The 23099-nt window shown below is 35.0% G+C and overlaps 13 protein-coding genes across 13 annotated transcripts; 4 read left to right on the plus strand and 9 right to left on the minus strand.

The window, feature by feature from the left end:
• Positions 1 to 45: 45 nt before the first annotated feature.
• On the minus strand, positions 46 to 771 carry AC631_00849 (uncharacterized protein; the record flags this gene model as incomplete). The annotated part of the gene is made up of 1 exon (XM_015609679.1): positions 46 to 771. The coding sequence occupies one exon, from the start codon at positions 769 to 771 to the stop codon at positions 46 to 48; it is 726 nt and encodes a 241-aa protein (XP_015469466.1).
• Positions 772 to 1058: 287 nt separating this feature from the next.
• Positions 1059 to 1628, minus strand: AC631_00850 (rRNA-processing protein; the record flags this gene model as incomplete). Its single annotated transcript, XM_015609680.1, has 1 exon — positions 1059 to 1628. The coding sequence occupies one exon, from the start codon at positions 1626 to 1628 to the stop codon at positions 1059 to 1061; it is 570 nt and encodes a 189-aa protein (XP_015469467.1).
• A 228-nt stretch (positions 1629 to 1856) lies between these two features.
• Positions 1857 to 3149, minus strand: AC631_00851 (uncharacterized protein; the record flags this gene model as incomplete). Its single annotated transcript, XM_015609681.1, has 1 exon — positions 1857 to 3149. One exon carries the CDS (start codon positions 3147 to 3149, stop codon positions 1857 to 1859), a length of 1293 nt encoding a protein of 430 aa, XP_015469468.1.
• Positions 3150 to 3940: 791 nt separating this feature from the next.
• On the minus strand, positions 3941 to 5797 carry AC631_00852 (uncharacterized protein; the record flags this gene model as incomplete). The annotated part of the gene is made up of 1 exon (XM_015609682.1): positions 3941 to 5797. The coding sequence occupies one exon, from the start codon at positions 5795 to 5797 to the stop codon at positions 3941 to 3943; it is 1857 nt and encodes a 618-aa protein (XP_015469469.1).
• Positions 5798 to 6516: 719 nt separating this feature from the next.
• AC631_00853 (arginine--tRNA ligase) lies at positions 6517 to 8340 on the plus strand (the record flags this gene model as incomplete). The annotated part of the gene is made up of 1 exon (XM_015609683.1): positions 6517 to 8340. The coding sequence occupies one exon, from the start codon at positions 6517 to 6519 to the stop codon at positions 8338 to 8340; it is 1824 nt and encodes a 607-aa protein (XP_015469470.1).
• A 252-nt stretch (positions 8341 to 8592) lies between these two features.
• SIZ1 (SUMO ligase) lies at positions 8593 to 12024 on the plus strand (the record flags this gene model as incomplete). Its single annotated transcript, XM_015609684.1, has 1 exon — positions 8593 to 12024. The coding sequence occupies one exon, from the start codon at positions 8593 to 8595 to the stop codon at positions 12022 to 12024; it is 3432 nt and encodes a 1143-aa protein (XP_015469471.1).
• A 186-nt stretch (positions 12025 to 12210) lies between these two features.
• Positions 12211 to 12732, minus strand: RPB7 (DNA-directed RNA polymerase II subunit; the record flags this gene model as incomplete). Its single annotated transcript, XM_015609685.1, has 1 exon — positions 12211 to 12732. One exon carries the CDS (start codon positions 12730 to 12732, stop codon positions 12211 to 12213), a length of 522 nt encoding a protein of 173 aa, XP_015469472.1.
• Positions 12733 to 13080: 348 nt separating this feature from the next.
• Positions 13081 to 13605, plus strand: AC631_00856 (mitochondrial 54S ribosomal protein uL13m; the record flags this gene model as incomplete). Its single annotated transcript, XM_015609686.1, has 1 exon — positions 13081 to 13605. The coding sequence occupies one exon, from the start codon at positions 13081 to 13083 to the stop codon at positions 13603 to 13605; it is 525 nt and encodes a 174-aa protein (XP_015469473.1).
• Positions 13606 to 13894: 289 nt separating this feature from the next.
• On the minus strand, positions 13895 to 17593 carry AC631_00857 (DNA-directed RNA polymerase II subunit RPB2; the record flags this gene model as incomplete). The annotated part of the gene is made up of 1 exon (XM_015609687.1): positions 13895 to 17593. One exon carries the CDS (start codon positions 17591 to 17593, stop codon positions 13895 to 13897), a length of 3699 nt encoding a protein of 1232 aa, XP_015469474.1.
• Positions 17594 to 17847: 254 nt separating this feature from the next.
• MRP20 (mitochondrial 54S ribosomal protein uL23m) lies at positions 17848 to 18702 on the plus strand (the record flags this gene model as incomplete). Its single annotated transcript, XM_015609688.1, has 1 exon — positions 17848 to 18702. One exon carries the CDS (start codon positions 17848 to 17850, stop codon positions 18700 to 18702), a length of 855 nt encoding a protein of 284 aa, XP_015469475.1.
• A 241-nt stretch (positions 18703 to 18943) lies between these two features.
• Positions 18944 to 19923, minus strand: AC631_00859 (uncharacterized protein; the record flags this gene model as incomplete). Its single annotated transcript, XM_015609689.1, has 2 exons — positions 18944 to 19811; positions 19898 to 19923. The coding sequence occupies 2 exons, from the start codon at positions 19921 to 19923 to the stop codon at positions 18944 to 18946; spliced, it is 894 nt and encodes a 297-aa protein (XP_015469476.1).
• Positions 19924 to 20330: 407 nt separating this feature from the next.
• AC631_00860 (uncharacterized protein) lies at positions 20331 to 21344 on the minus strand (the record flags this gene model as incomplete). The annotated part of the gene is made up of 1 exon (XM_015609690.1): positions 20331 to 21344. One exon carries the CDS (start codon positions 21342 to 21344, stop codon positions 20331 to 20333), a length of 1014 nt encoding a protein of 337 aa, XP_015469477.1.
• Positions 21345 to 21512: 168 nt separating this feature from the next.
• On the minus strand, positions 21513 to 22970 carry ISN1 (IMP 5'-nucleotidase; the record flags this gene model as incomplete). The annotated part of the gene is made up of 1 exon (XM_015609691.1): positions 21513 to 22970. One exon carries the CDS (start codon positions 22968 to 22970, stop codon positions 21513 to 21515), a length of 1458 nt encoding a protein of 485 aa, XP_015469478.1.
• Between the last annotated feature and the right edge of the window lie 129 nt (positions 22971 to 23099).

Below are 23099 nucleotides of genomic sequence, written 5' to 3' on the forward strand. Positions count from 1 at the left end.
ATACAAATTTATGTATTGCTGAATAGTAATCTATATTGATATATGTTAGCCATCAATTGTATCCGACTCACTATTTAGAGAGTCGGAGAGGTTCAAGCTTTCGTCAATATTATCTAACTTTTCTTGTTTAGTAATCCTATTTGTGGAGTTAAACTCCTTCCAGTCACTATCAACTGTTTGATTGCAGCTGGGGACCTCTTGAATCGAAGTCAAGTTTGTATTCTCCAATCGTTTCTGCATTCTATCTATCACCACAGATTTCTTTATATTGAAAATATTTATTGCTTTTTGCATCTCATTGACCTTCGTCATTAGTAAATGGTTTGTTTCTACTAATTCGAGAAATTGGGGTATGGAATAGTTACCAACAGCACGATTTTTAGTTTCGATATTCGGAATTTCTAGGCTCAGAAGTTCTGCTATGTCTGTTAATAGTAGCTTAAAAATGTCCAGCTCGTCTCGGGCATCATACAGCTCTTTCAATTTCCTGATACTGTGATCAACTAAAGTGTTATTTCGATTTTCTTTGTTGGGTCCATTTAAGGTTTCTCTTAAGATTTTATTTAGTTCTTTATCCAAACTAGTTTCCCAAGCATGGATACATTCAGCCGGCAGAATGTCCCTCCTTATTGAAGGATTTGAACAAATACTTGAAAACTTAGAATAGTTTTCTTTATTATTATTCAGCCCGTAAGGGGTGTTAAAATGACGCGAAGATGACGGCTTGAGAAATGGAGATTGGCTTATATGATTTGATTGGAAAGAATTCATAATTTGTATTGATAAAAAAGTTAACTAATTTCGTTTGTGAAATGGGTGCAAGTGCACTGAAGTATTACAAAAGTTTTCTTAATTTACAAGATATTATATTGCAATTTGTAACACAGGCTTGTCACCCGATCTTATATAAAGAATAATATATAGCTTAAATCAAATAGACATATCAATACCTAGAATCCCTGTTTCCGTAGCAAGTATATACGATATGCCAAACGCGATTATGATATTAAGCTGTGCCTTTCATGCAACGATAATATAGTTCGCTTTTCCTATTCAATTTAGAAAACGTCAGGTAATCTTTCTATAACATAAGAGTGCCCACCAACACTCATTATAGGAACACCAGGGACTTTCCGTATTCTTCTTTTTAAATCGGCATCATTAGTTGCGACAATATAACACTTATGTTGAATAACTCTATTCACAAGGCAGTCATCAGCATATGTTCCCTTATGAGAGCAGCTCAAACGTTGGATTCTAGGATCTTTAGCTAACTTCAAAGCAATTCTATATTTAGGGCCTAACTTCTCTAATTCAGCCATTACACAGTCAGTTATAATAGGAATACACTTAGCATATAATGTATCCATCATTCCTTTAGTTATATCAATTTTCTTTTGAATACTGAAGTTAATGAAATTTGTATCTATTAATATCTGATATGGTGGTTTGATAGACTTATTGAATTGGAAAAATAATGCTGATGATACTTGTGGAACACTTTTGGTTAATTCTGGATCGTTGTCATCCTTCTTCGCTACGGTTTTATTTTTATTTATACGTGGATCTTTTGCATTAAGCGTACGCTTAACTAAAGCAAACTTTCTAGTCTTCTTAGCCTTTCCCATATTGATTATTATATAACAAGTAATAAAGAATAAGAAATGTGTTTAAGCTAAACTAATAAAAATTTCTAGTGCGCGATGACCATCTTTATAAAAATTATTTCCTTATAACAGAAGTATGATTTTACAGCGACTCTAATACATACTACATAGATGAATAGTTAGCGGAGTAGACGCTCTCTAATCTGCTTGAACTTGCTCTAAATATATTTTAAAGATTTTTAATATGAATTATACAAATTGGTGAATTATTTGATAGTCAAAACCTATACCCTGGATCATACTTTTCTTCCAGCTGATCAATCTTTTGTTATCGAATAATATTTCAAACACTCTTATTTTTCGATCAAAGTCTTGATTTAACTTAGTTACACCGGAGTCACCAGTGATTCCACTGTAGCAAAGCCATATTTCATTCAAGCTCTCTTTTGTTTCGGGGTGGTACTTCTCACTAAGTACACAAGCGTCATTTTCATGTTCATGTCCTACAGAGATAACATTATAGCCACAATTGACAATGTCATCTCTATAGTTATGACTTGTTTTCGCATTCAACTGATGCTTTTCATTGTAGGATCCAACTAATTTGAACTTACCAGTAGGTCTAAAATTAGGCAAAGGATAGTGAAAAAATAAGAGTTTGAACAAATTCTGTGGTAAGTCTCGGTTTAGTCTATAGAGACTATTAATCTGAGAAGCATCGATCTTTTGGTTTTCTGAATCAAGAATTGTTAGGATGGCACTTGGCTTGGAGTCCAGATTACGTAAAAGTTTAAGATTGTAATTAGTTAAGCCATGTATATGATTATCTTGGTTTGGAACATAATTATAGCAGTTGGGTAAAGATGATAAGAATTGCAAAATTTGAAATTTAATAAGGCTTGCGTTTTTATTATGAAACTCGTTGAAATCCAGCTCACCGAATGTGAAGATAAATGGAATATTTTTGCGTAATATTGGAGATAGTCCCTTTAATATTACAGATTTAAAGTCCTTCACTTTAATCTGATCTATGAGATCGCCTGTTATCACGACAAAATCAATATTGTCCGATTCAAGAGAATCTTCGATGAATTTTAAAGTCTTAGTATCCAGTTTGCAACCACTATCGTTACAGATTTCGTAATCAGAACTGAAGTGAAGGTCACTTATTTGCATAATTCTAAAATTTGATTTATCTGTAATTATATTTCCTTCTCGTTTTCTGACGCTAAAATCTGTATAGTTTTGTATATATTCCTGCTCCTCTGACCTTGAAAGTTTAAATAGTGATAGATGCACTGGTAATAGCGTCCCGAACGGCATGGGTGATTCCTGGTATTGGAAATCCCACTGTATTCTCGAATCGTGTAAGTCCTTGTCTCCAAACAAAATGTTGACCTCTCGAATTAGCTGGGCAGATTCAAACTCTGCAGAATTGGTATTCGTATATTGTTTCCACAATATCAAATTTTTGTAGGATTCTTGTACCCAACCATCGCCTTTTGGAGCAACTGGACCCGATGTTATTTGGAAATCTGTCATTATTCTTGTGGCTTGGTTAATTTGTTCACGTTTTACGATTAGATGTGTGTCAAATATTGTAAATGACCTTGAGAACATATTTAATGGCTTAGAAAGCCTATGCCAACCTAGAGCAGTATTACACTCTCGAAATTTAAAGCATTTCTGTACCTTAATATCCACAATTACTTTATTAGTGTCAACATTATCATTATCAAATAATTCAAGTGGAAGTGAGTTATGATTTAAAAAATTGAAAAATTGTAAAGAAACGATAAATAAAAGCGTCCCCATTACAATGAGGGAAATCTTACGAAACCTGATGTACCTTTGAATAGCCCGTTTCATAGTTCATAATACACTGGATTCAAACAAGTAATAATTAGACAGCTTATACCAATATCTTCGAAGTTTGTCATTAGAATTATGCGCGCTTGGTTCTTTTTTTGTAGCCTAGGCTTTGTTTGAAATAAGCCAATATCGTAATACTAGCTCTTGGTCCGTAATATGATTAATACTTCTCCCCGAAAACAATGTTCTTTTTGAATTCACTAGATAATAGTTTTAATTTTCATATTGGATCAAAATTAATCAAATAATCAAGAAGTACTGATTTGTTCCACACAGCTGCATACGAGATTATACGATGCGCATAATTTACAGATCTATTGTTACATTAATGTTTTGGTGATATTATAAATCAATATATTACAGAACAGTCATATATGAAACTACGTAAGCCCAGTGATGCATACCTCTATTAATAACAACCAACATACTTTATTAGTTAATGCATAGCGTGGACAAGTAGACTATAAGTCAATCAATGCATCCTCACTGGGATTTTGGTTTGCTTCTTGATCTGGGCTGTTCAGTTTACTCAAGTCACCTGTGTCTTGGTTCAGATCTTCGCGAATATCCATATCATTGTCCTTTCTTGAATCTTCAGCTTCGGATAATTGACTGCTGTATTTGGAATTGTCTGCCTTAAAAAAGGCGTTTAGTTTGTTGTTGTCGAGATTAAAGCTTCTGTCAAGAATATCAACTGCAGCATATATTAACAGCATAGGTTTGGCTCCAACTGAGGTATACTGTAAGATATCTTGCTGAATAGTCGCAAAATCAAGCTCATCAATTTCGTAATCGGTAATAATGTTGTTTGAAGAATAAATACCTTTCTGATATATCCAGCAGCTGGTTCCCTTGTATTTGTAATAATACTCAGTATCAGATAGTACTATACCAATTAAAGTATATTTGGTAGGAGGCTTGATATTTTTGCTACGAATTTTCTCTAATACATTCTCATAGTTTCTGACATCTAACTTTGAATACAGCTCATTCAAGCCATCCAAGTTATCACTTAACTTAACTTTTTGGTTACCAATTTGATCGCTTAATTCTTGTAAATCACGAACATCGCTATTTTGGCCCTTTAAATATTCGATTGTTGTCTGCAAAAATCCTTTAACTTTTTTCCCTTCGAAGGAATTGAGCTGCATGATTTCATTACTAATCTTCATTCTTTGTTTAATTATTTCATTCCTTTTGTTGTTCATCTCACTGACAATTGGATAGTATTCTGAACTATATAATTCTGGATAAAAGATTTCGTCTACTTGGAAATTAGTATCAGCATACGAGTCCTCATCTCCGACCAATTGAATTGTTAATATTTTCGATGTGTCAATCAATCTAACGTTTCCAAGCATTTCCAATTCGGTACCCCAGAATAATTCATTAAAACTTTCATAGAGCGATTTATGTCTATATTCAACATCAACATCAAATGTAAAAATATTATTGATTAATTCTTCATTGACACTTTCTACACTTGATTTAAATAATCTGTCAACAACGACATCGTTTCCAAACATAGTATCATAATTATTTTTCAAGCTTTCATACAACTTAGGTAATAATTCATCTACAGTTTCAATTCTGTTGTTCACTAATCGTTTCTTCATGTCATTAGGTAAATTAGCAATCAAATTATCACCACTTATAAAAGATCTTTCACTTTGGCCCTCTAAGAAACCAATAACTTTCTGTAATTCAATAAAAAATTTGTACGACGATTCCTTCAGCTCATCCAAGTTAGAAGGAATACTAATATTCTGAGGTTTACCAACCGCCCAATTACTATCATACTCTAAGTCATATTCAAGAGGTTTTAAAAATGCTGATTTAACTTCACCTAATTGCGCTAATATCGTAATTATTGGGATATAATAGTTTTCCAAAAATCCCGATCTTTTATTCAAAATAACTGGTGGTTCATCGTCTCTCTGTATACTTTCAATGTTATCTAATATGCACGTTTCTACTGGTTTTTCAAAATATTCATAATGTTCAAAGTCTATATCCTCGTGTTGTTCTTCCGTTCTTTCTTCATCATATTGCACGTTTTCTGATACAGATCCATACGCCTGAGGCACTGACTGATACAGTGAAAGATCTGGAATATCGTTAGGATTCAGTACATTTACACTATCATTATATGGTACTAATTGATCGTTAGTGCTTGGGGTATCAATTTCAATAGGATCTTCGAAAAGATAAGCAATTGCCGATTCCACATCATTTTTAGTGATGTTTAATGCATTAACTGCTTGCTCCTCACTAAACCCCATTTCGGTGAGTTTCTTAATATTATCATCCGATTTCATATTGTTGTATATGGTAAAGAATACATATTATTCCTTGGTACTGATTCTCAATAGAAATCCATTTTTAATAGTGCGCTTGATTACAACGCCAAATTATAAAAGGACCAAACCAAATTATCCCGCTACACAATAATAATTGTATATATATATAGTATATGATCTTATGAAATGCTATGAAGAACATGGTTATTTTCTCTTCCTAGTGGATAGTATGTCGAAATCATATCGTACCTATAAGAATAGCTAATTCCTACTTGTTAAAAACCTGCCATTAATTCCTTCAAGAAATTCCAAAGATACAAATCATTAGATAATAGAGATAATTGCTAGACATAGATACTATCCTGTACTCAAATGCAAGTATATCTTTCGTTCTAATCTTAGTGGATATTTTGCCGTCGGGTATTATAATTTGCAACTTAGTTTAAGAAATTCAATTTACTTAAGATATCAAGCCAAAAGTTGAATTACCCTGCTTAAAGGGATTGTATATACCCTAAACATCGTTATCATGAAGTCTATAAGATATGTGATTGAATACATCTACGTACTGGTAGATCAATACATTTGCGTGTGTTAACCAGATATATGGCATCTTGACTCACCGAATTTTTTTCATCGATACTACCGTTCTCCTGCAATGCTACAACCCTTTAATGAGATATTTGAAACGTCTATTTTCAAACTATAGATTCATTAAACATAATACTATAAGGAGGATGTCGAGTGCTCAAGAAGTGAAGTCAATTAGTGAAGGCTTAAGCAAGTTGGGCTTAACACAACCTGAGAGTTTAAAAGACTCATACCCAGAAGCCAACGTAACTGATGTATTGAGAAACTATATTACTAATGAATTACACAGAATATCCAACGTAGACAGGGAACTTATTTTTGTGTCGTTAGACTCACCAAACACCTTAGACAAAGGTGATTTGATCATTCCAATTCCAAGATTGAGATTGAAGGGTATTAATCCAAAGGAAAAGGCTGCTGAATGGTGCGAAAGCTTTGAAAAAGGCAAATATTTGTCAGAAGTTAGGGCCGAAGGTCCATTCCTCCAGTTCTTCTTTAGTAAAGAATTGTTATTTAACTTGGTTATTAAGGACACCTTAGTTAGAACCGATAATTACGGTTCATTACCAATTGGTCTTAACAAGAAAGCAGTTATTGAATTTTCATCTCCTAACATTGCCAAACCATTCCATGCTGGTCATTTGAGATCTACGATTATTGGAGGTTTCTTAGCTAATTTGTATGAAAAAGGTGGATGGGACGTTACCAGAATTAACTACTTAGGTGATTGGGGTAAACAATTTGGTTTGTTAGCAGTTGGTTTTGAAAAATATGGTTCTGAAGAAAGCTTAGCAAAGGACCCAATCAACCACTTATTCGAAGTTTATGTCAAGGTTAACAGAGATGTCACCGACGAAGGTGAAGATGCTGTTGACGGTACAAATGATAAAGCAAGGGCTTATTTCAAGAGAATGGAAGACGGTGATGAAGAAGCTTTAAAGATTTGGAAGAGATTCAGAGAATTATCCATTCATAAGTATATTGACACTTACGCTCGTCTTAATATTAAATACGATGTTTATTCTGGTGAGTCTCAAGTTTCGAAGGAAAGTATGAAAGCAGCCACGGATATGTTCGATAAGAAGGGATTACTTCACGAGGACAGAGGTGCAAAATTAATTGATTTAACTAAATTCAACAAAAAGTTGGGTAAATGTTTAGTTGAGAAATCTGACGGTACCTCTTTATACTTAACTCGTGATGTTGGTGAAGCTGTCAAGCGTTACAACACGTATAAGTTTGACAAGATGATTTATGTTATCGCTTCGCAACAAGATTTGCATGTTGCCCAATTCTTTGAAATCTTAAAACAAATGGGATTTGAATGGGCTAAAAACTTGGAACATGTCAATTTTGGTATGGTTCAAGGTATGTCTACTAGAAAGGGTACTGTCGTCTTCTTAGATAATATTTTAGAGGAAACTAAAGACAAAATGCATGAAGTCATGAAGAAGAATGAAACCAAATATGCTCAAATTGAAAACCCTGACGTGATTGCTGACTTAGTCGGTATTTCTGCAGTTATGATTCAAGACATGCAATCTAAACGTATCAACAACTACGAATTCAAATGGGATAGAATGACTTCCTTTGAAGGTGACACTGGTCCATATTTACAATATGCCCACTCGCGTTTGAGATCTGTTCAAAGAAAATCCAACATCTCCGAAGAAGAATTGTTACATGCAAATTATGATTTATTGACTGAACCATGCGCAGAGAACTTGATCAGAACCCTTGCTCAATATCCTGACATCATAAAGAAAGCATTGAAGACCCATGAGCCATCTACTATTGTTACATACTTATTCAACTTGACTCATATTGTCTCTCAATGTTACGATATTTTATGGGTTGCCGGTCAAGAGAAAGACTTAGCCGTTGCTAGATTGGCTTTGTACGCTTCAGCTAGACAAGTTTTACATAATGGTATGACTTTGTTAGGTTTGACTCCTGTTGATAGAATGTAAGAGTGTATTTGTATTTATACATGTATTTATTCATGTATTTATTCATCTTAATTACGTGTTTATATAGTTTGATAAATAAATTATTCATATCGAATTTTTGGTACAATGCGTGTGAAGAAAAAAAAATTATTGATAGAGTTGATATTTATTATATTTTATACATACCTATAACAAACTACTATCATTTCAATACTGTTATATGGTACTAGACTTAGGCAGAATCAGTAAGCTACTCGGAATACGTTATTGAGTATGAGTGGTATTGGCAATCAAGCAGTTTTGTCAGATGAAGAATATACTGATACAATAGGATGTCTAAATCGATTAAAGGTACCTCAGATAAAGGATATTGCAAGATGCCTTTCGTTGCCACTTTCAGGAAAAAAGCAAGATCTCATTGATCGAGTAGTAGGCTATTTGGAACAAGGTAAGAGATTCGACGATAATGTGAGGTTACTCGCCGTCAGAACAATTGTACTTAAAGTAAGAAATAATGATCCTATTCCCAACTTCACAGCATTGTATGATGCTCTAAGGACTGGTGCATACAACTTCGTCGAAGGCGTAAGTCAGTATTCTAATTATAAAAAGCAATCATCATCTTCTGCATCACAGAATAAATCTAAGACTGAATCGTATCCTTACAAAGGGCACGTATTGTACTTTAAAGAAAGCCCGTTCTATAATTTGAAACGGCTAGTTCATGGTAGTCCCCAAATAGCCATACCTAGTAAGGTCAAGGCTATTTGCAGGTATCAGTTTATTTTGAATGAAGAAGAGAATAAATTATTTCAACTTTCAGGTGAAAAAATAAGGTTTTACCTTCTTTGTGGTGTATCTAATAGCTCTACAGCGTCCACTTCTTCAGCACTTTTACAATTTCCCATACCAATAGAGATCCATGTAAACGGAACGCATATTAAAGAAAACGTTCGAGGAATCAAAGGTAAACCAGGAACAGCGAGACCTGCAAATATAACGCCTTACATTTTACCTGATCAACAGTTAAATAAAATTGAAATGGCATATGCTGGAACAACAGAAACGTTCCTTCTTTACTTATATATTGTGGAATATATTTCTTGTGAAGAAATCATCCAAACTATTGTACAGCAACCTCATATTCACAAGAATTCTACTATCTTGGATATTAAAAAAGAATACTCTAATGACGATGGTGAAGACGATGACATTATTGTTTCTACCTCATCAATATCTTTAAAATGCCCTTTGACATACGCTAGGATGAAATACCCCACAAAATCAATATATTGTCAACATATTCAATGCTTTGATGGCTTATCGTATCTTCAATTACAAGAACAGGTACCTAGTTGGATATGCCCTGTATGTTCAAACAAAATTGATATTTCTCATTTAGCTATTTCAGATTATTATTGTGATATTTTAGAAAATACTAATCATGAAATCGAGAACGTTACGATCAATGATGATGGAACGTGGGAAGCTATAAGTGAAGCATCGAACAATAGCAACGTTAGTGGAAATAATAATAATAATACTAGTAATAAAAGCAATAATCTAAAAGGTAATGAAGACTCCTACAATGAAAGTATACTGACTCAAATAAAACATAGTCCCCTGTCTAGAGTTTATTCAGAAGAGGCAACACAACGCACACCAAGTGCACAGCCCGAAGTAATTGAGGTTATATCTATTGATAGTGATTCAGATGATGATGTGGATATGAATGAACCAACTAAATCTTATGTACCTAGTGGAATAGCAGCAGAAATGCTTACCCTACTGGATGCAAAGAGGGCGAAACAACAAAATATACAACGTTCTGAGGTAATTCATAACCTGTCCTCAGTCAGGAGTGATACCAATAATCATACTATGAATCATCGTACTATTGAAAATAGTATAAATCGTCCTAGCACTAACAACGTTAATGTAAGTTTGCCACCTATAGCTCAACAAGTCACTGCTAACAACGATGAACATATTGTGACTCAAAATCAAGATAGTCCTGTCAGTACAGGAAACACACCAACTTTAGCTGGATCTAATAATTATCATTCTGAAATTGCAGCAAAGAAATCTACAGTCGCTCAGGATGCCTCTAAAGATAAATCTAATTCAAACATATCTAATGAACAGAATCAATATGGAGCAATGAATCAGTATAACCCGGTTAATGATACGAATTTGCAACAAATGGTCACAAATAACACAAGCTTATTAAATTCTATAAACAGCAATAAAGAGGATATTTCAGCTCGAAATAATTCCAGCTCGGACCCGAATATTAACGAGCTGTTACTTACACATTCATCAACACCGCAAAGTCATCATTCAATTAGAGCTTCACTGCATAACAGACAACTCGTGGATGACCAACTTAAAAATACCTCTTCGAGACCTGGTGACGAACGTATGAGCTTGGAACGAATTTATGGGATGCCTGTAAATTCTACAAATAATAGGACTATAGAAGATCAAAGAAAACAAGCCAATATCAATCCGATATCTTCAACTCCTGAACTTACTTCTCTAACACGATCTGTGCCATTATTAGATGAGCAGCCGCAAGTTCAAGTTACTTCAAACTCAAGAAGTATATCTGCTCCATTACCTTTTCTTCTGAGAGCAAATGAACCAAATGTGAGAGACAACAATGAAAAATATGGTGATTTACCCATATTATCAGGAACAAAACTCAGACCGTTAAAAAAACTCCCGATGGATGATAATTCTAATAATCCTGGGATTCTTCCTAACATTCACCAACTCGAGAGTCAGCTAAAGGTTCGAAATCACGATAATAGACAGCCATATCAGTTACCATCTCAAATCCCTAACCAAGCAATCGATCAAAGATCACCAGTATCAAACGTATATGATGCCACCCGAGAAACTAGTAAACATAGCCGACCTTTGGCTACTAGCATATCAATGACTCAAAATTCATCTCGCCCATCACCCCTGGTGTTCTATGGTAGAGACTCGCTTGGTGATATCTATCATTCACATAATTCTTCCCCACGAGATGCAAGTCACCAAACGAGGAGTGTCAACTTGAGTGATTATCAAATAAACCAAACCCACAAATCTCGGCACCTGTCACCAGCAACATCGTATGACCTAGATACCAGTGAAGGACACCCAATTCAAAACCAGAATCAACGCTCATACAATGTGAAAGAAACATCTCATATCGAAACTCCAAACGACGCTAATCAGAACAGAGCTTCAAATTTTAACGGAACTGAAAATGGGCCTAATCACGATCGTATCCATTCTTCAGAAGGAAGATACATCTCGGGCTCTTCTGAGCCTAATTCATTAAGGTACTCTCGCTCAGCTTTTGATCTAGCAAATAAGAATCATCCCCAAGCTGAGAATCCAGACAAAGAGGAAGGCATAGTTGGATTACTAGGAATTGTTCTCAGTGAAGATTCTATGCATATGAATCAACCATCAACTCAACCACCTCCGTCACAGAGAAGTGATTTAACTCCTCTTAAGGGAAAGATCGATAATATGCGACTTGGTTCTGATAAAAAAAGAAGCTTGTCAGGTTCTAGTACAGGTAGAACCTGGAATAAAAAAATGAATCCAGATCATGAAGGATCAAGACAGGTAGAAGTTAGTAATCATGACTCAACTCCATCGAAACCAGTATATGATGCGTTAAATAATCAACAGTTGCATGGTTAATTAAATTTGTACAAAGGAAACGCAAAAATATAGAGTCATTTATATATTTATAATTTAAATCGTAATAGGTTTTATCGGCTATGTATAACATAAGTCTCATAGATAATGTATCATTTTAATTAATTAAGCGATTTAATAATACAGGGGTTTTCAAGAATAGTAAAATAGTTAAGAAGCATGTCTAAATCACATTGGACTTGGGCCCAAATAATCTTCTTTAATACTACCAATAGCATAGATTTCATTCACATCGGTTCTGGTACCAACAATCTTTAATCTCACCCTTGAACCCTTTTCAATATTTTCGTCTGGACTAACGTATGCTGGAGGATTAGCGGAAGGATTGAATTTCATGTCCGATGGAATTAAGTGGGTACTTACAAATACTGATAATGGTCCGACATCAGCAAAGAATCCCATTTTATTCACTGTTGTAACAACAGCATCTACTACTTCTCCCTTAAATGGCTTCCAAACAACAGCCCTATATTTCACTTCAAATTCAGCCACCCCTGAACCTGGTATAACCCTACCCTTTCCAACGTCAATGTTCATACAATCTAAAACACACACTATGTAACCAAATTGACCTGTACATGTCCCTTCCACGTCACTCAATAATTTGTCTCTTAAATATTGGTCCATTTGCGGACCGAAATATGACGGATGTAAAGTTAAATTCAATGATAAATCCTTTAAGAAAAACATTCTGGAATTTATCTTAGATTATGCAATTGATGTTGAGCTTGTGAATATGCGCCTGGATCTGAATTCGATGATACTTCTAGGAATGAATTTAATAAACCACGAGAAAAGAAAAATGATGAGTTTAATTTAAATTAATAATTATACAATGCTTTATTCACTAAGCTTTATATTATATTTCATCTATTCTTACTTTCGATGAAAGTTGGTTGTTGAAAAATCAACATTAGCGCGACATTTGGTGACAAAACTTTTTGCGACATTTGCCGAAGATTCTAACCAAATTTTTCAGTATAGGAAGTGATTTTTAACCTACTTATAACAGACAGTCATTCTATACTAACAAGCAAAATGTCACAAAGAATTGGTAATTCAGCTGTCGCTTTATCTAAAGTATGGCATCACGTTGATGTTGCTGCTGATGAAAGAACATTAGGTCGTCTAGCATCAAGCATAGCATTAACATTACAAGGAAAACATAAGCCAACTTTCTCGCCAAACAGAGACCATGGAGACTACGTTGTCGTCACAAACTGTGCACATTTGAAAGTGACTGGTAATAAATTGCAAGACAAGACATACTGGTCTCACACCACCCGTCCCGGTTCGTTGAAATTAGTGCCTATGGAGAAAATGATCGCTAACAAAGGTTACGGAGAAGTATTGAGAAGAGCAGTGAAAGGGATGATTCCAAAGAACAAATTGAGACTTATTAGAATGGATAGATTGAAAATCTACGATGGAGATGAACATCCATATAAACAAAACTTGATAGCATACGCCGATGAAATGAAGGAAATGAGAAGTAAATTGGCTGAATTAAATAGAAAAGAAAAGGCCATGCAAGAACTTCGTACAAAATATTTGGAAAGTTAATTCTCTGTACATTAAGACTTTCTTTTCTTTAAATAATTCTGCTTAATGGTGTAAATATTTGGGATTTTGTAAATAATTTAAATTGAATAGTATATCATATCGCGATCTGTAAAGTATATACTAAGATAGTTAAAAAGTCAGATTTATTTTTAATTATATAATGTATATATACTACAACTATTAATGTACCCCCAGGGTTTTTTTTTAGTTTTTTACTTATGTTACTTATTCTTTAAATAAAATAATGGATAATTGCTTCTATATTTAAATTATTCCAATGTTCTTGCAATTAGACACGGATTGACACTCCTGATCTTTCTGTGTACAACCTAGGAGAAATATTCATTGCCATTAATTCTTGGAATAACAACTTGGCTGCATATGGTATATGAATTTGGTAAATATTTGTCTTATTCTTACAGGAACGACATTCGAATTGATTCTTCTTTAAATTAGCAATGACAGACATCAAACCACAAATTCCACATACATGAACTCTGAAGGCATCAGAAGCTTCCATTAATCTTTCTTTCAAGAAACCTGCTGCACCATGAGCAATCATACAATCTCTTTCCATTTCCCCGAAACGTAAACCACCATCTCTTGATCTACCTTCAACAGGTTGTCTTGTTAAAACTTGAACTGGACCTCTAGCCCTAGCATGAATCTTGTCATCGACCATATGTCTTAATCTTTGGTAATATGTAGGACCGAAGAATACTTGAGCCATTAACTTCTTACCTGTATGACCGTTATACATAACTTCAAATCCTCTTGATTGATAGCCATGTTCTCTCAACAACTTAGAAACCGCCTCAGCAGTAACATCTGTGAAAGGTGATGCATCACCTTCAAGCCCAGATAATGATGAAACTTTGGATAATAAACACTCAATTAAATGGGCGACTGTCATACGGGATGGAATGGCATGGGGATTGATAATCAAATCGGGAACAATACCTTGAGAAGTAAATGGCATATCTTCATGTCTATACGTAACACCAATAGTACCCTTTTGACCGTGTCTAGAGGCGAATTTATCACCAATTTGTGGAATCTTTGTAGTTCTCATTCTAACCTTAACGAATTTGGCACCATCACCATTAGTAGTCAAAAGAACTTGATCAACAATACCAGATTCTGTACTTCTTAAAGGTGTTGAAGCATCTCTCTTCGTATGATATTGAGTTCTTTGACCTAATTCTTCAGTATCAGGTGGGATTGGAGTTGTCTTACCGATAATAATGTCTTCACCACTTACCCTCACACCAGGAGCGATTAAACCATCGTCATCTAATTTCTCATAAGTACCATGTCTTAATCTCAAAGTATCCGATCTTGTTGGCTTTTCAAAAGTTTCTAAAGCTTTCATTCCTTGCCTCTTTTCTAAGTCCATATAAGATCTAAAGAAAAGGGATCTGAATAAACCTCTGTCAATTGATGACTGGTTCATAATCATCGAATCTTCTTGATTATAACCAGAGTAACATGCAATAGCAACAATCGCATTTTGACCAGCTGGCAATTCACGGAACTTCAAATATTCCATAGATCTCGTGGTAGCCAATGGCTTTTGTGGATAGTATAAGATATTTGCCATAGTATCCATTCTCACTGCATAATTAGTTAAGAAAACACCCATAGCTTGCTTACCCATAGCGGATTGATAAGTATTACGAGGAGATTGATTATGATCTGGGAATGGAATAATAGAGGCCGCAACTCCTAGAATCATTGAAGGATGGATTTCACAATGTGTAAATGTATGCAATCCTAGAGTAGGCTTAATTCTCTTCGCAGGATCAACTTCTTGCTCTTCAAGTTGTATATCCTTCTGTTCTGATTCCGTTAAAGTACTTCTGCTTGTATCCAAATCTTCTGGAGTCATCGCAATCATGATTGTTTCTTCTTCTTCTGCATCAACATATTCTACAATACCGTCATTGACTAATGATGACCAAGAATAACTCAAACTCTCTGGGTCGTCGCCGTAATCATCATATTCGGCATTAATTAATTTATGTACATGCTCTTTCTTTAATTTTAATTCACCCTTGGTTTCAGATTCTGGGTCATCATCGACAATAAATAATGGACGGTAAACACGACCAGCATCAGTAAAAATCTTAAATTCTTTCTCTCTTATATCTCTAATAATAGAAACTTCGGGGGAGATATCACCTCTTCTTCTTAAATTACGCATAGTATCAACCAAATGAGCAGGCTCTCTATGAGTACCAACCCAAACACCATTGACGAAAACTCTAGTTGAATCTGGAGAGTTCGATGGTACATAATCTTCCAAAGGCTCCATACCCCATTCTTCTAAGAAATACAATATTGGTTCTGATGGAGTACCAACAGATATACAAGACATTAAGGACAAATTTTTAACCAAACCACACGCTTGACCTTCTGGAGTTTCTGCTGGGCAGACAAGACCCCAGTGAGTGTTATGCAACTGTCTAGGCTTAGCGATTTTACCATCACGACCAATAGGAGTATTAGTTCTTCTTAAATGTGATAAAGTAGAAGAATATGTATAACGATTCAAAACTTGAGAAACACCCGCACGAGAGCTCATAGCCTTCTTTTGTTCACCCCAGTTACCTGTTGCTAAGGAATAACGCAAACCATCTGTAATAGTTTGTGATTTCACAGCCAATGTCAAGTTAAATTCTTTGTCATTTTCGACACATCTTTGCATATAGTTATAGATATCCTTTGTCAATTTTTTAAATAAAATACGGAACAAGTTGGCTAATAAAGGACCAGCTAAATCTAATCTCTTCTTACCGAAATGATCTCTGTCATCTGGTTCTTTTCTTTCCAAGGCACATAACAATAATCTGTTAACCATGTAACCTAAAAAGAAGGCCTTTCTTGTTTCAAAACCTTCTTCTTGAGTAATATTAGGTAATAATTCTTTTTGTAAAATGTCTTTAGCATATTGAATACGTTTTTCTCTCCTTATACCCAAAACACCTCTTCTACCAATAAAATCAAGAGCCACTTCACGTTCTTGGATTACAAACCCTTCTTCCACACACGGCTTTAACATTTCCAACATTTGCCAATCATTTGCATCGTAACAAATATGTTCCAAAATATCACCATCAGGGACCACACCCAAGGCTCTAAAAACAATAACAATTGGAATATCTTCCTTGATATACGGCAAAGTGGCCTTAATGGTCCTTCCAGACGCACCCTTGTCATCTCTACCGTACAATTTAATTTGCATTGAAGAAATTAAACGAGAACCCTTTTCGATTGCAGATCTGATTTCTGCGATGTGAGAAATTGGTGATGGAGCTGCTTTCTTGAAAACTTGAACAATGTTGGCAGCACTTCTTTCCTGGGCAATTAAAACCTTTTCAGAACCGTTAATGACGAAATACCCACCCATATCGTAAGGACATTCTTTTAATTCATAAAATTCATGTTCTCCTAATCCACGCAACATACAGAACTTGGATCTCAACATGATAGGCACCTTACCCAAGTAAACCTTTGTCTGTGGACCTTCATCCTCGATCTTTTCTTCCACCCATTCCAACTCATTGTCTACCCTATTGTTATCATCGGACTTGAGTACCTTCTTGGTCATATCTACGTACAAAGGTGATGAATAAGTCAAGTTACGCAATCTGGCTTCTTGTGGGAACATTGGGTGTGTCGTACCATCCCCTTCCGTTTGGGTAGGTTTCGAAATATAAATCTTTCCAAATGTAATCTCATAACGTCTATTTTCATGATCATCTTCAGACGTATGCTGTGCCGGTTGATCCAAAATCAAATGAGAGTCTTCCCAGACCAATTCCTGAATGGTTGTTTCAATGAATTCATCGAATGAATCAAGTTGTTGTGACACTAACCCTTTCTCTTGAAAAAACGACGAGATAACCGTCCAACAATTTTCTGGAGTAATACTCTCTGAATCATCGTCATACAAGTATGGATCCTCAACAGCCTGTTCCTGAGACATGATCTATGTAACTATTATAGAATCTTTACACAAGGATTGCTGATTAATCTAAGACTTAACTGTAGGTTTGCCTTTCATAATGTAGCGCCAGACTAGTTCAAAACAAAAAAAGTCAACGAGCGTTGTCACCAGCACACGACCGGATAAATTACACAAAAAGAAATTTTTCATATAGGTTCAAATCAATCTCTTGAAGCACAACACAGAATAAGTTGATCGTAGAAGATAACAACACCATGATGATGAGTAAAAAGATGGGAATTTTCTCATCTATATGGAATACTTCGAAGAGATCTATTCACTACAAGGAGAATCCAAAAAAATATCCTAAAGTTAACGTAAATGATATAACGCTTGACAAACCAAGATATGGGTTTAGAAGAGAAAGAGAGCCGTTACTCTCTCAATCGGTAACAGATACGTTGTTTCCAAGCACAGAAATTAAGAAGAAATATGCTGAATCCGGAAAACCAATTCCTATAAAGTACAGATCAAACAGTGACTCGATTGCCAGAAGAAACTTTGAAAAATACCAAGAAGAAGTAGCCACAGGACAACCACATTTCAGGCTCGGAGAAAAGAAGATTTACTTACCAAAGGCCCGTATTTGCTTGTTGAGACCTAATGCAAAGCATACGCCATATCAAGCGAAATTTTTAGTACCAAGAAACTTCAATAAAATGGATTTGAGAGACTACTTGTGGCACGTTTATGGGTTGAGAGCATTGAATGTGACCGTTCAATTGTTACATGCTAAGTTTACTAGAGGTCCTGATGATCATGCCCGTTACAGAGGTCCACAATTCAAGAAAATGACAATTGATATGGAGGAGCCATTTATCTGGCCAGAATTACCTAGCTCTGTTGTCGAAAAGGCAAAACAGAATTACAATGATCAAATAGAAGCCATTGAGATGAAGACAGCCGTCGGATCTGATAAATTGAAACCAAGTAAAGCATTTAATGGTTTGTATAATAAGCCAGAATTACCAAATAGCTTTGTTCCTTCTAGAGCTAGAAAATTGGGTGAACAAAAGCTTAATTCTCAGAAAGAATACGAAGAATCAAAGAGTGATAAACACATACTTCAACACTACTTAGGATTATAACTGTATAAATTCAATTTCATGTATATAATATAAACTCCTACGATAACCAGCTATGGTATTGCTTATAAAAACATAACATGTGATATAGTTTACCATATTTATTGAAGAAGTAAATATAACGTATAAAATAAAAATATAAATAAATAACCTCCCAAGAAGAAAATCCAAATTAACACGAATACCTCAAATTAATTAATCATAAACGTAACCCTGGTGTACAACCAAGTATCTAATTATATCATTACCAAATCCACCCCTTTCTCTTTTCCATCTTCAGTTCACTTTTGATGTTTCCTGCATTATCTTGAACCTTTGGCTTATCAACAACATCATACTCTTCATATAAGACATTCACCGGAGTAGAGTCTGCTCCAGTCAGACCATCTGTATCCAATGGTATATCCTTTGCTTCGCTAGTTGCTTTATCTGAAAAGAAGTTGTTCACAAACAAATACGAACCAGTTGAATCAACCATCTTTGATTTTACCAAATCAAAGAAATTACTCTCAGGACGATCCTCACCAGACTTGTTCAAATTTAAATACTGTGTAATGTAGTGAATCAATTCGTACTGATTGAGATATCCTAAGATCGATGGCGAAATAAGCTTTGATAAGTCAATTCCTCCAAGCACCTTGAATTCGCCATCTAACCAAGGCTTAATAAAATTGTAATAACATAAACCACACCCACTTTGCAGAAACTGTTCAAACTCCTTCTTTCGGGCTATAATGTTGTTGCTTCTCACGGTGTCACCAACAGGCCCAATTATCATTGGAGATACCAACCAAACCGATATCCCAAATCTTAGAAGCGAGTACATCGGAATGATATACCGCAATAAAAAAACGCTCTCAACAACGTTCAAAGAGGCATATACTATCCAATAAACCATCCACTTTTGTATCGATATTAAATGTCTTTGTAAACTTTCTTCACTATTTCCGGATCCATTAGTTGAGTCCCCCGGTTTCCTTAGCAATGCATTAATTGGAACCTGAAACCCTCCAATATTAACATTTGATAAAGCAATTTCATTTGCGACTTTGTTATAACTTTCGAAAGACTTATAAGATCCAAAAATTGGAAAAATCACTGACACTAAGCTACTGTAACCTGGAGTTAGTATTTTAGTCACATTTGTAACCCTTGGCTTTGTAATCCTTTTTCCAGAGTATACTTAAAATATACTTACTTTAAAATACTGAATAGCCCAAACATAATTCATTAGCTAGCAATTACTGGTATATATCTCTTTAGAAGACGTATATTTCTAAAGATAAACAAATTGTAATAGAAATAAGAAAAAGAATGATATATACGATCGATAAGAAAATGATCAAACCCGGTTATGTAACACTGAGCAATTATTTGATAATTGCAATCTTGATAAGAGATTCATTTAATGAAAGTTTTAATCTAATATAAAAAGACATATCAATACTATTCAAGAAAGTTAATATGCTTTTTAGGTTAGACCTACAACTAATAAGGTTTTATGCCTCAAGTGTTAAGAATCATAATGCTCTTTCTCCCTGGATTAATTATAAGAACTGATCTCTTTAAAAAGCCTAACGTATCTGTATTTAGATCTTGAAGATGAAGTGAAAGCATCAGAAAATCTTGTTCTAAAATTTTGGAGCATCAATACTAAAACCAAGCTTGTTCATGTAATTCAAGTTCCAATTCCAAGTAGTTATAGCATCTTTCTCATTCTGTGCTACTTTGGAAGCAGAGCTTTCGTAACCTCCTGTAACGTAGTATTTACCACTATCTTCTAACAGATTGACTGTTGGATCTAATGCAACTTTCAAAGTGGAAAGACTTCCTTCTTCAATGCGCACACCGATTAATGGAGATATGGTGTACATGGAAGCCGACGACAAATAACCTAGTATCGGCAATTTTTTCCAATAATTAAACAACTCTGTATCAAAAATAATTCCAGGATGAACAGAAGCACACAAGATATCAGGGTTTTCTCTACCTAATAAATTCATGAATTGTATCGACGCTAATTTAGCAGCTCCATAACGGTACCATGTATACAAAAAGTTGGGAAACCTGTTCAAGTTTTCGTCTGGTCGGAAATACCTATATGAAGCCCTATGACCCTCTGATGTAAGCTGGATGATTCTTGGTTGAATACTGCCTTTCAGAGCTACCTTCTTGATCAATGGCATCAACTTAAATGTCAACAAGAAATGGCTTGCAAAATTAACTTGATACTGAACTTCATATCCATCCTTTGTTTCTTCATATGGTACACCCATAATTCCAGCATTATTGATTAAGATATGTAATTCTGGCTCCTTCTTGCTAAATGAATCAGCAGCGGCTTCAACTGTTGATAAGTCTAACAAATCCAAATAAACATAGTCAAGAGAGCCTAATGATCTTGAATTTTGCTCTTCTTTAGTATATTCACTTACTCTCTTCTCGGCTTCACCTTTTATATCCTCGATAGCTTTGCGTACTTTGGATTCAGTTCTTCCTGCAATATAAACTACATACCCATGCAAGTAAAGATGTAAAATTGTAAACCAACCAATACCACTATTTCCACCTGTAATAAAGGCAACTCTGCGGTCAATTGTAGGGTTCAAGTAAGGAGCGGTGCTTGGATCAAAGTATTTCACCATATTTGCAATATATAAGTTAGTTTTTTTGAAATACAATCCATTAAAATAAAGAATAATTTAAAGTTATATGCGAGAAATTTATATGCGAAATTAAACTTGCTATTGCTGCATACTGCTAGGAACTAATCTTGGAGTAAGCTTAGGTCTAAATTTTTATGGAAGAGTAAACTATTTATCCGTTAAATGCTGAATTAAATCATCTAATATTGCAACTGTTTCTCTTGGGCTTGCAATCCATACAGTGCATGCACTTAGCCTTGCTTTAAAATCGTTTGCACCTAAACTTGCGAACTGATCACCAATATGTAAACTTTCACTCTTTAAAATTGGACAAATACTATGCTGATATCTTATATCCTTGCATAAGTATTTTTGAAGTGATTCGACTCCCAAGCTTTTGTCCCCAATATCAACCCAAACATCGGAACCTCCATTAAATGCGCACACTTTAATATCATCATCACTGGCCTTCTGAGTTGATACTGGTGTACTTGTATCCAGCTGATTGACTATTTCCATGGATATTGGCCTTTTGGACGTTCTTGCTAAAATCTCTTGTAGCTTTATAGAGCATGAAAGTACCATCTCCTCTAAGTATTCTCGCAAGATTCTATATCCTGGGTTAGGAATGATACCAATGGATCTTTCCTTTCTTATGATCGTAGTCTTATGCATTTCATCTAATTTGAACTTTCTCTGCAAATGTTGCAAATGTTTATCTGTCGTCAGCATAATATAATCAATCTTCAGCTTATCCCAGTTCATCATTATAGGCAAATACCACTCATCAGCTTCAATAAATTTTAAGTTTCCCAATTCATTATCATATCTGAACAAATAATTAGATTCACCACCCATAACAAGTAAGTTTTCTCTTTGATGATCAGTTAATTCAGTGGTAGTACGAATTCGATCTATCAATCCCTTCAACCTTGCATAATACTGAGGAACTCCCAGTTGGCCAGGATATCCGGCAGCTGTTACTACTCCAATGAATAAATCCATTGATAACAACTTGATTAACTTATCAATAACAGGCGCATCTGGCGTTAATGAACTTCCATCATCATATAATGTAACATCACCATCGAATGTAATCAATTTCAACCTGGATCCAGATTCACCACTATCTTTGTATATTTTGGCTAGTGCCAATACCTGAGCAGTATTCAATATAGTCCTCACATCATTGAACGATGGACTGACCAATCTCCTTTTAGATATCAGTCTTCGTGAATCTTCAACTAAGAACGCTTCGGACAAAGGTAATGGGGTAAAAAATCTTCCCACACTGGGGACTAATTTTCTTAATCTACTTGTGTCCACATACGTAGGGTTCTTTTCCTGCAACTTGTCGATAATGATAGCATGACGCACCAATCTTTCTACATCGGCAAAAATCTCTCCGTATCTCTTTTGGCATTCTAATGCAATTTCGTGCTCTCTTGATAAAAGATAATCTTCATATGCTTCCGGATCCTCGTAGTACTTGGTGAAATCGGTATCATAATTCTCCACATCGGCATGGAGCACAAATGGTACCGCCAACAAACCCTTAATCCACTCAATGAACTCATCCCTACGATGGCTCTTCAATGCATATTCAACTCTATATCTAGATGTCATAATTGTAAGTTCTAGTGCTTATTTCTGTAGAAGATAAGAAGTGAGCAATGTGGACTTTCAATGCGGTGCATAAATATGGCCCATGAGGCCAAAATGTGCAATTTACAAGTTTAAGACTATTATTCATAC

The sequence above is a fragment of the Debaryomyces fabryi genome, assembly GCF_001447935.2.
Source record: "Debaryomyces fabryi strain CBS 789 chromosome Unknown contig00010, whole genome shotgun sequence".
NCBI lineage: Eukaryota > Fungi > Ascomycota > Pichiomycetes > Serinales > Debaryomycetaceae > Debaryomyces > Debaryomyces fabryi.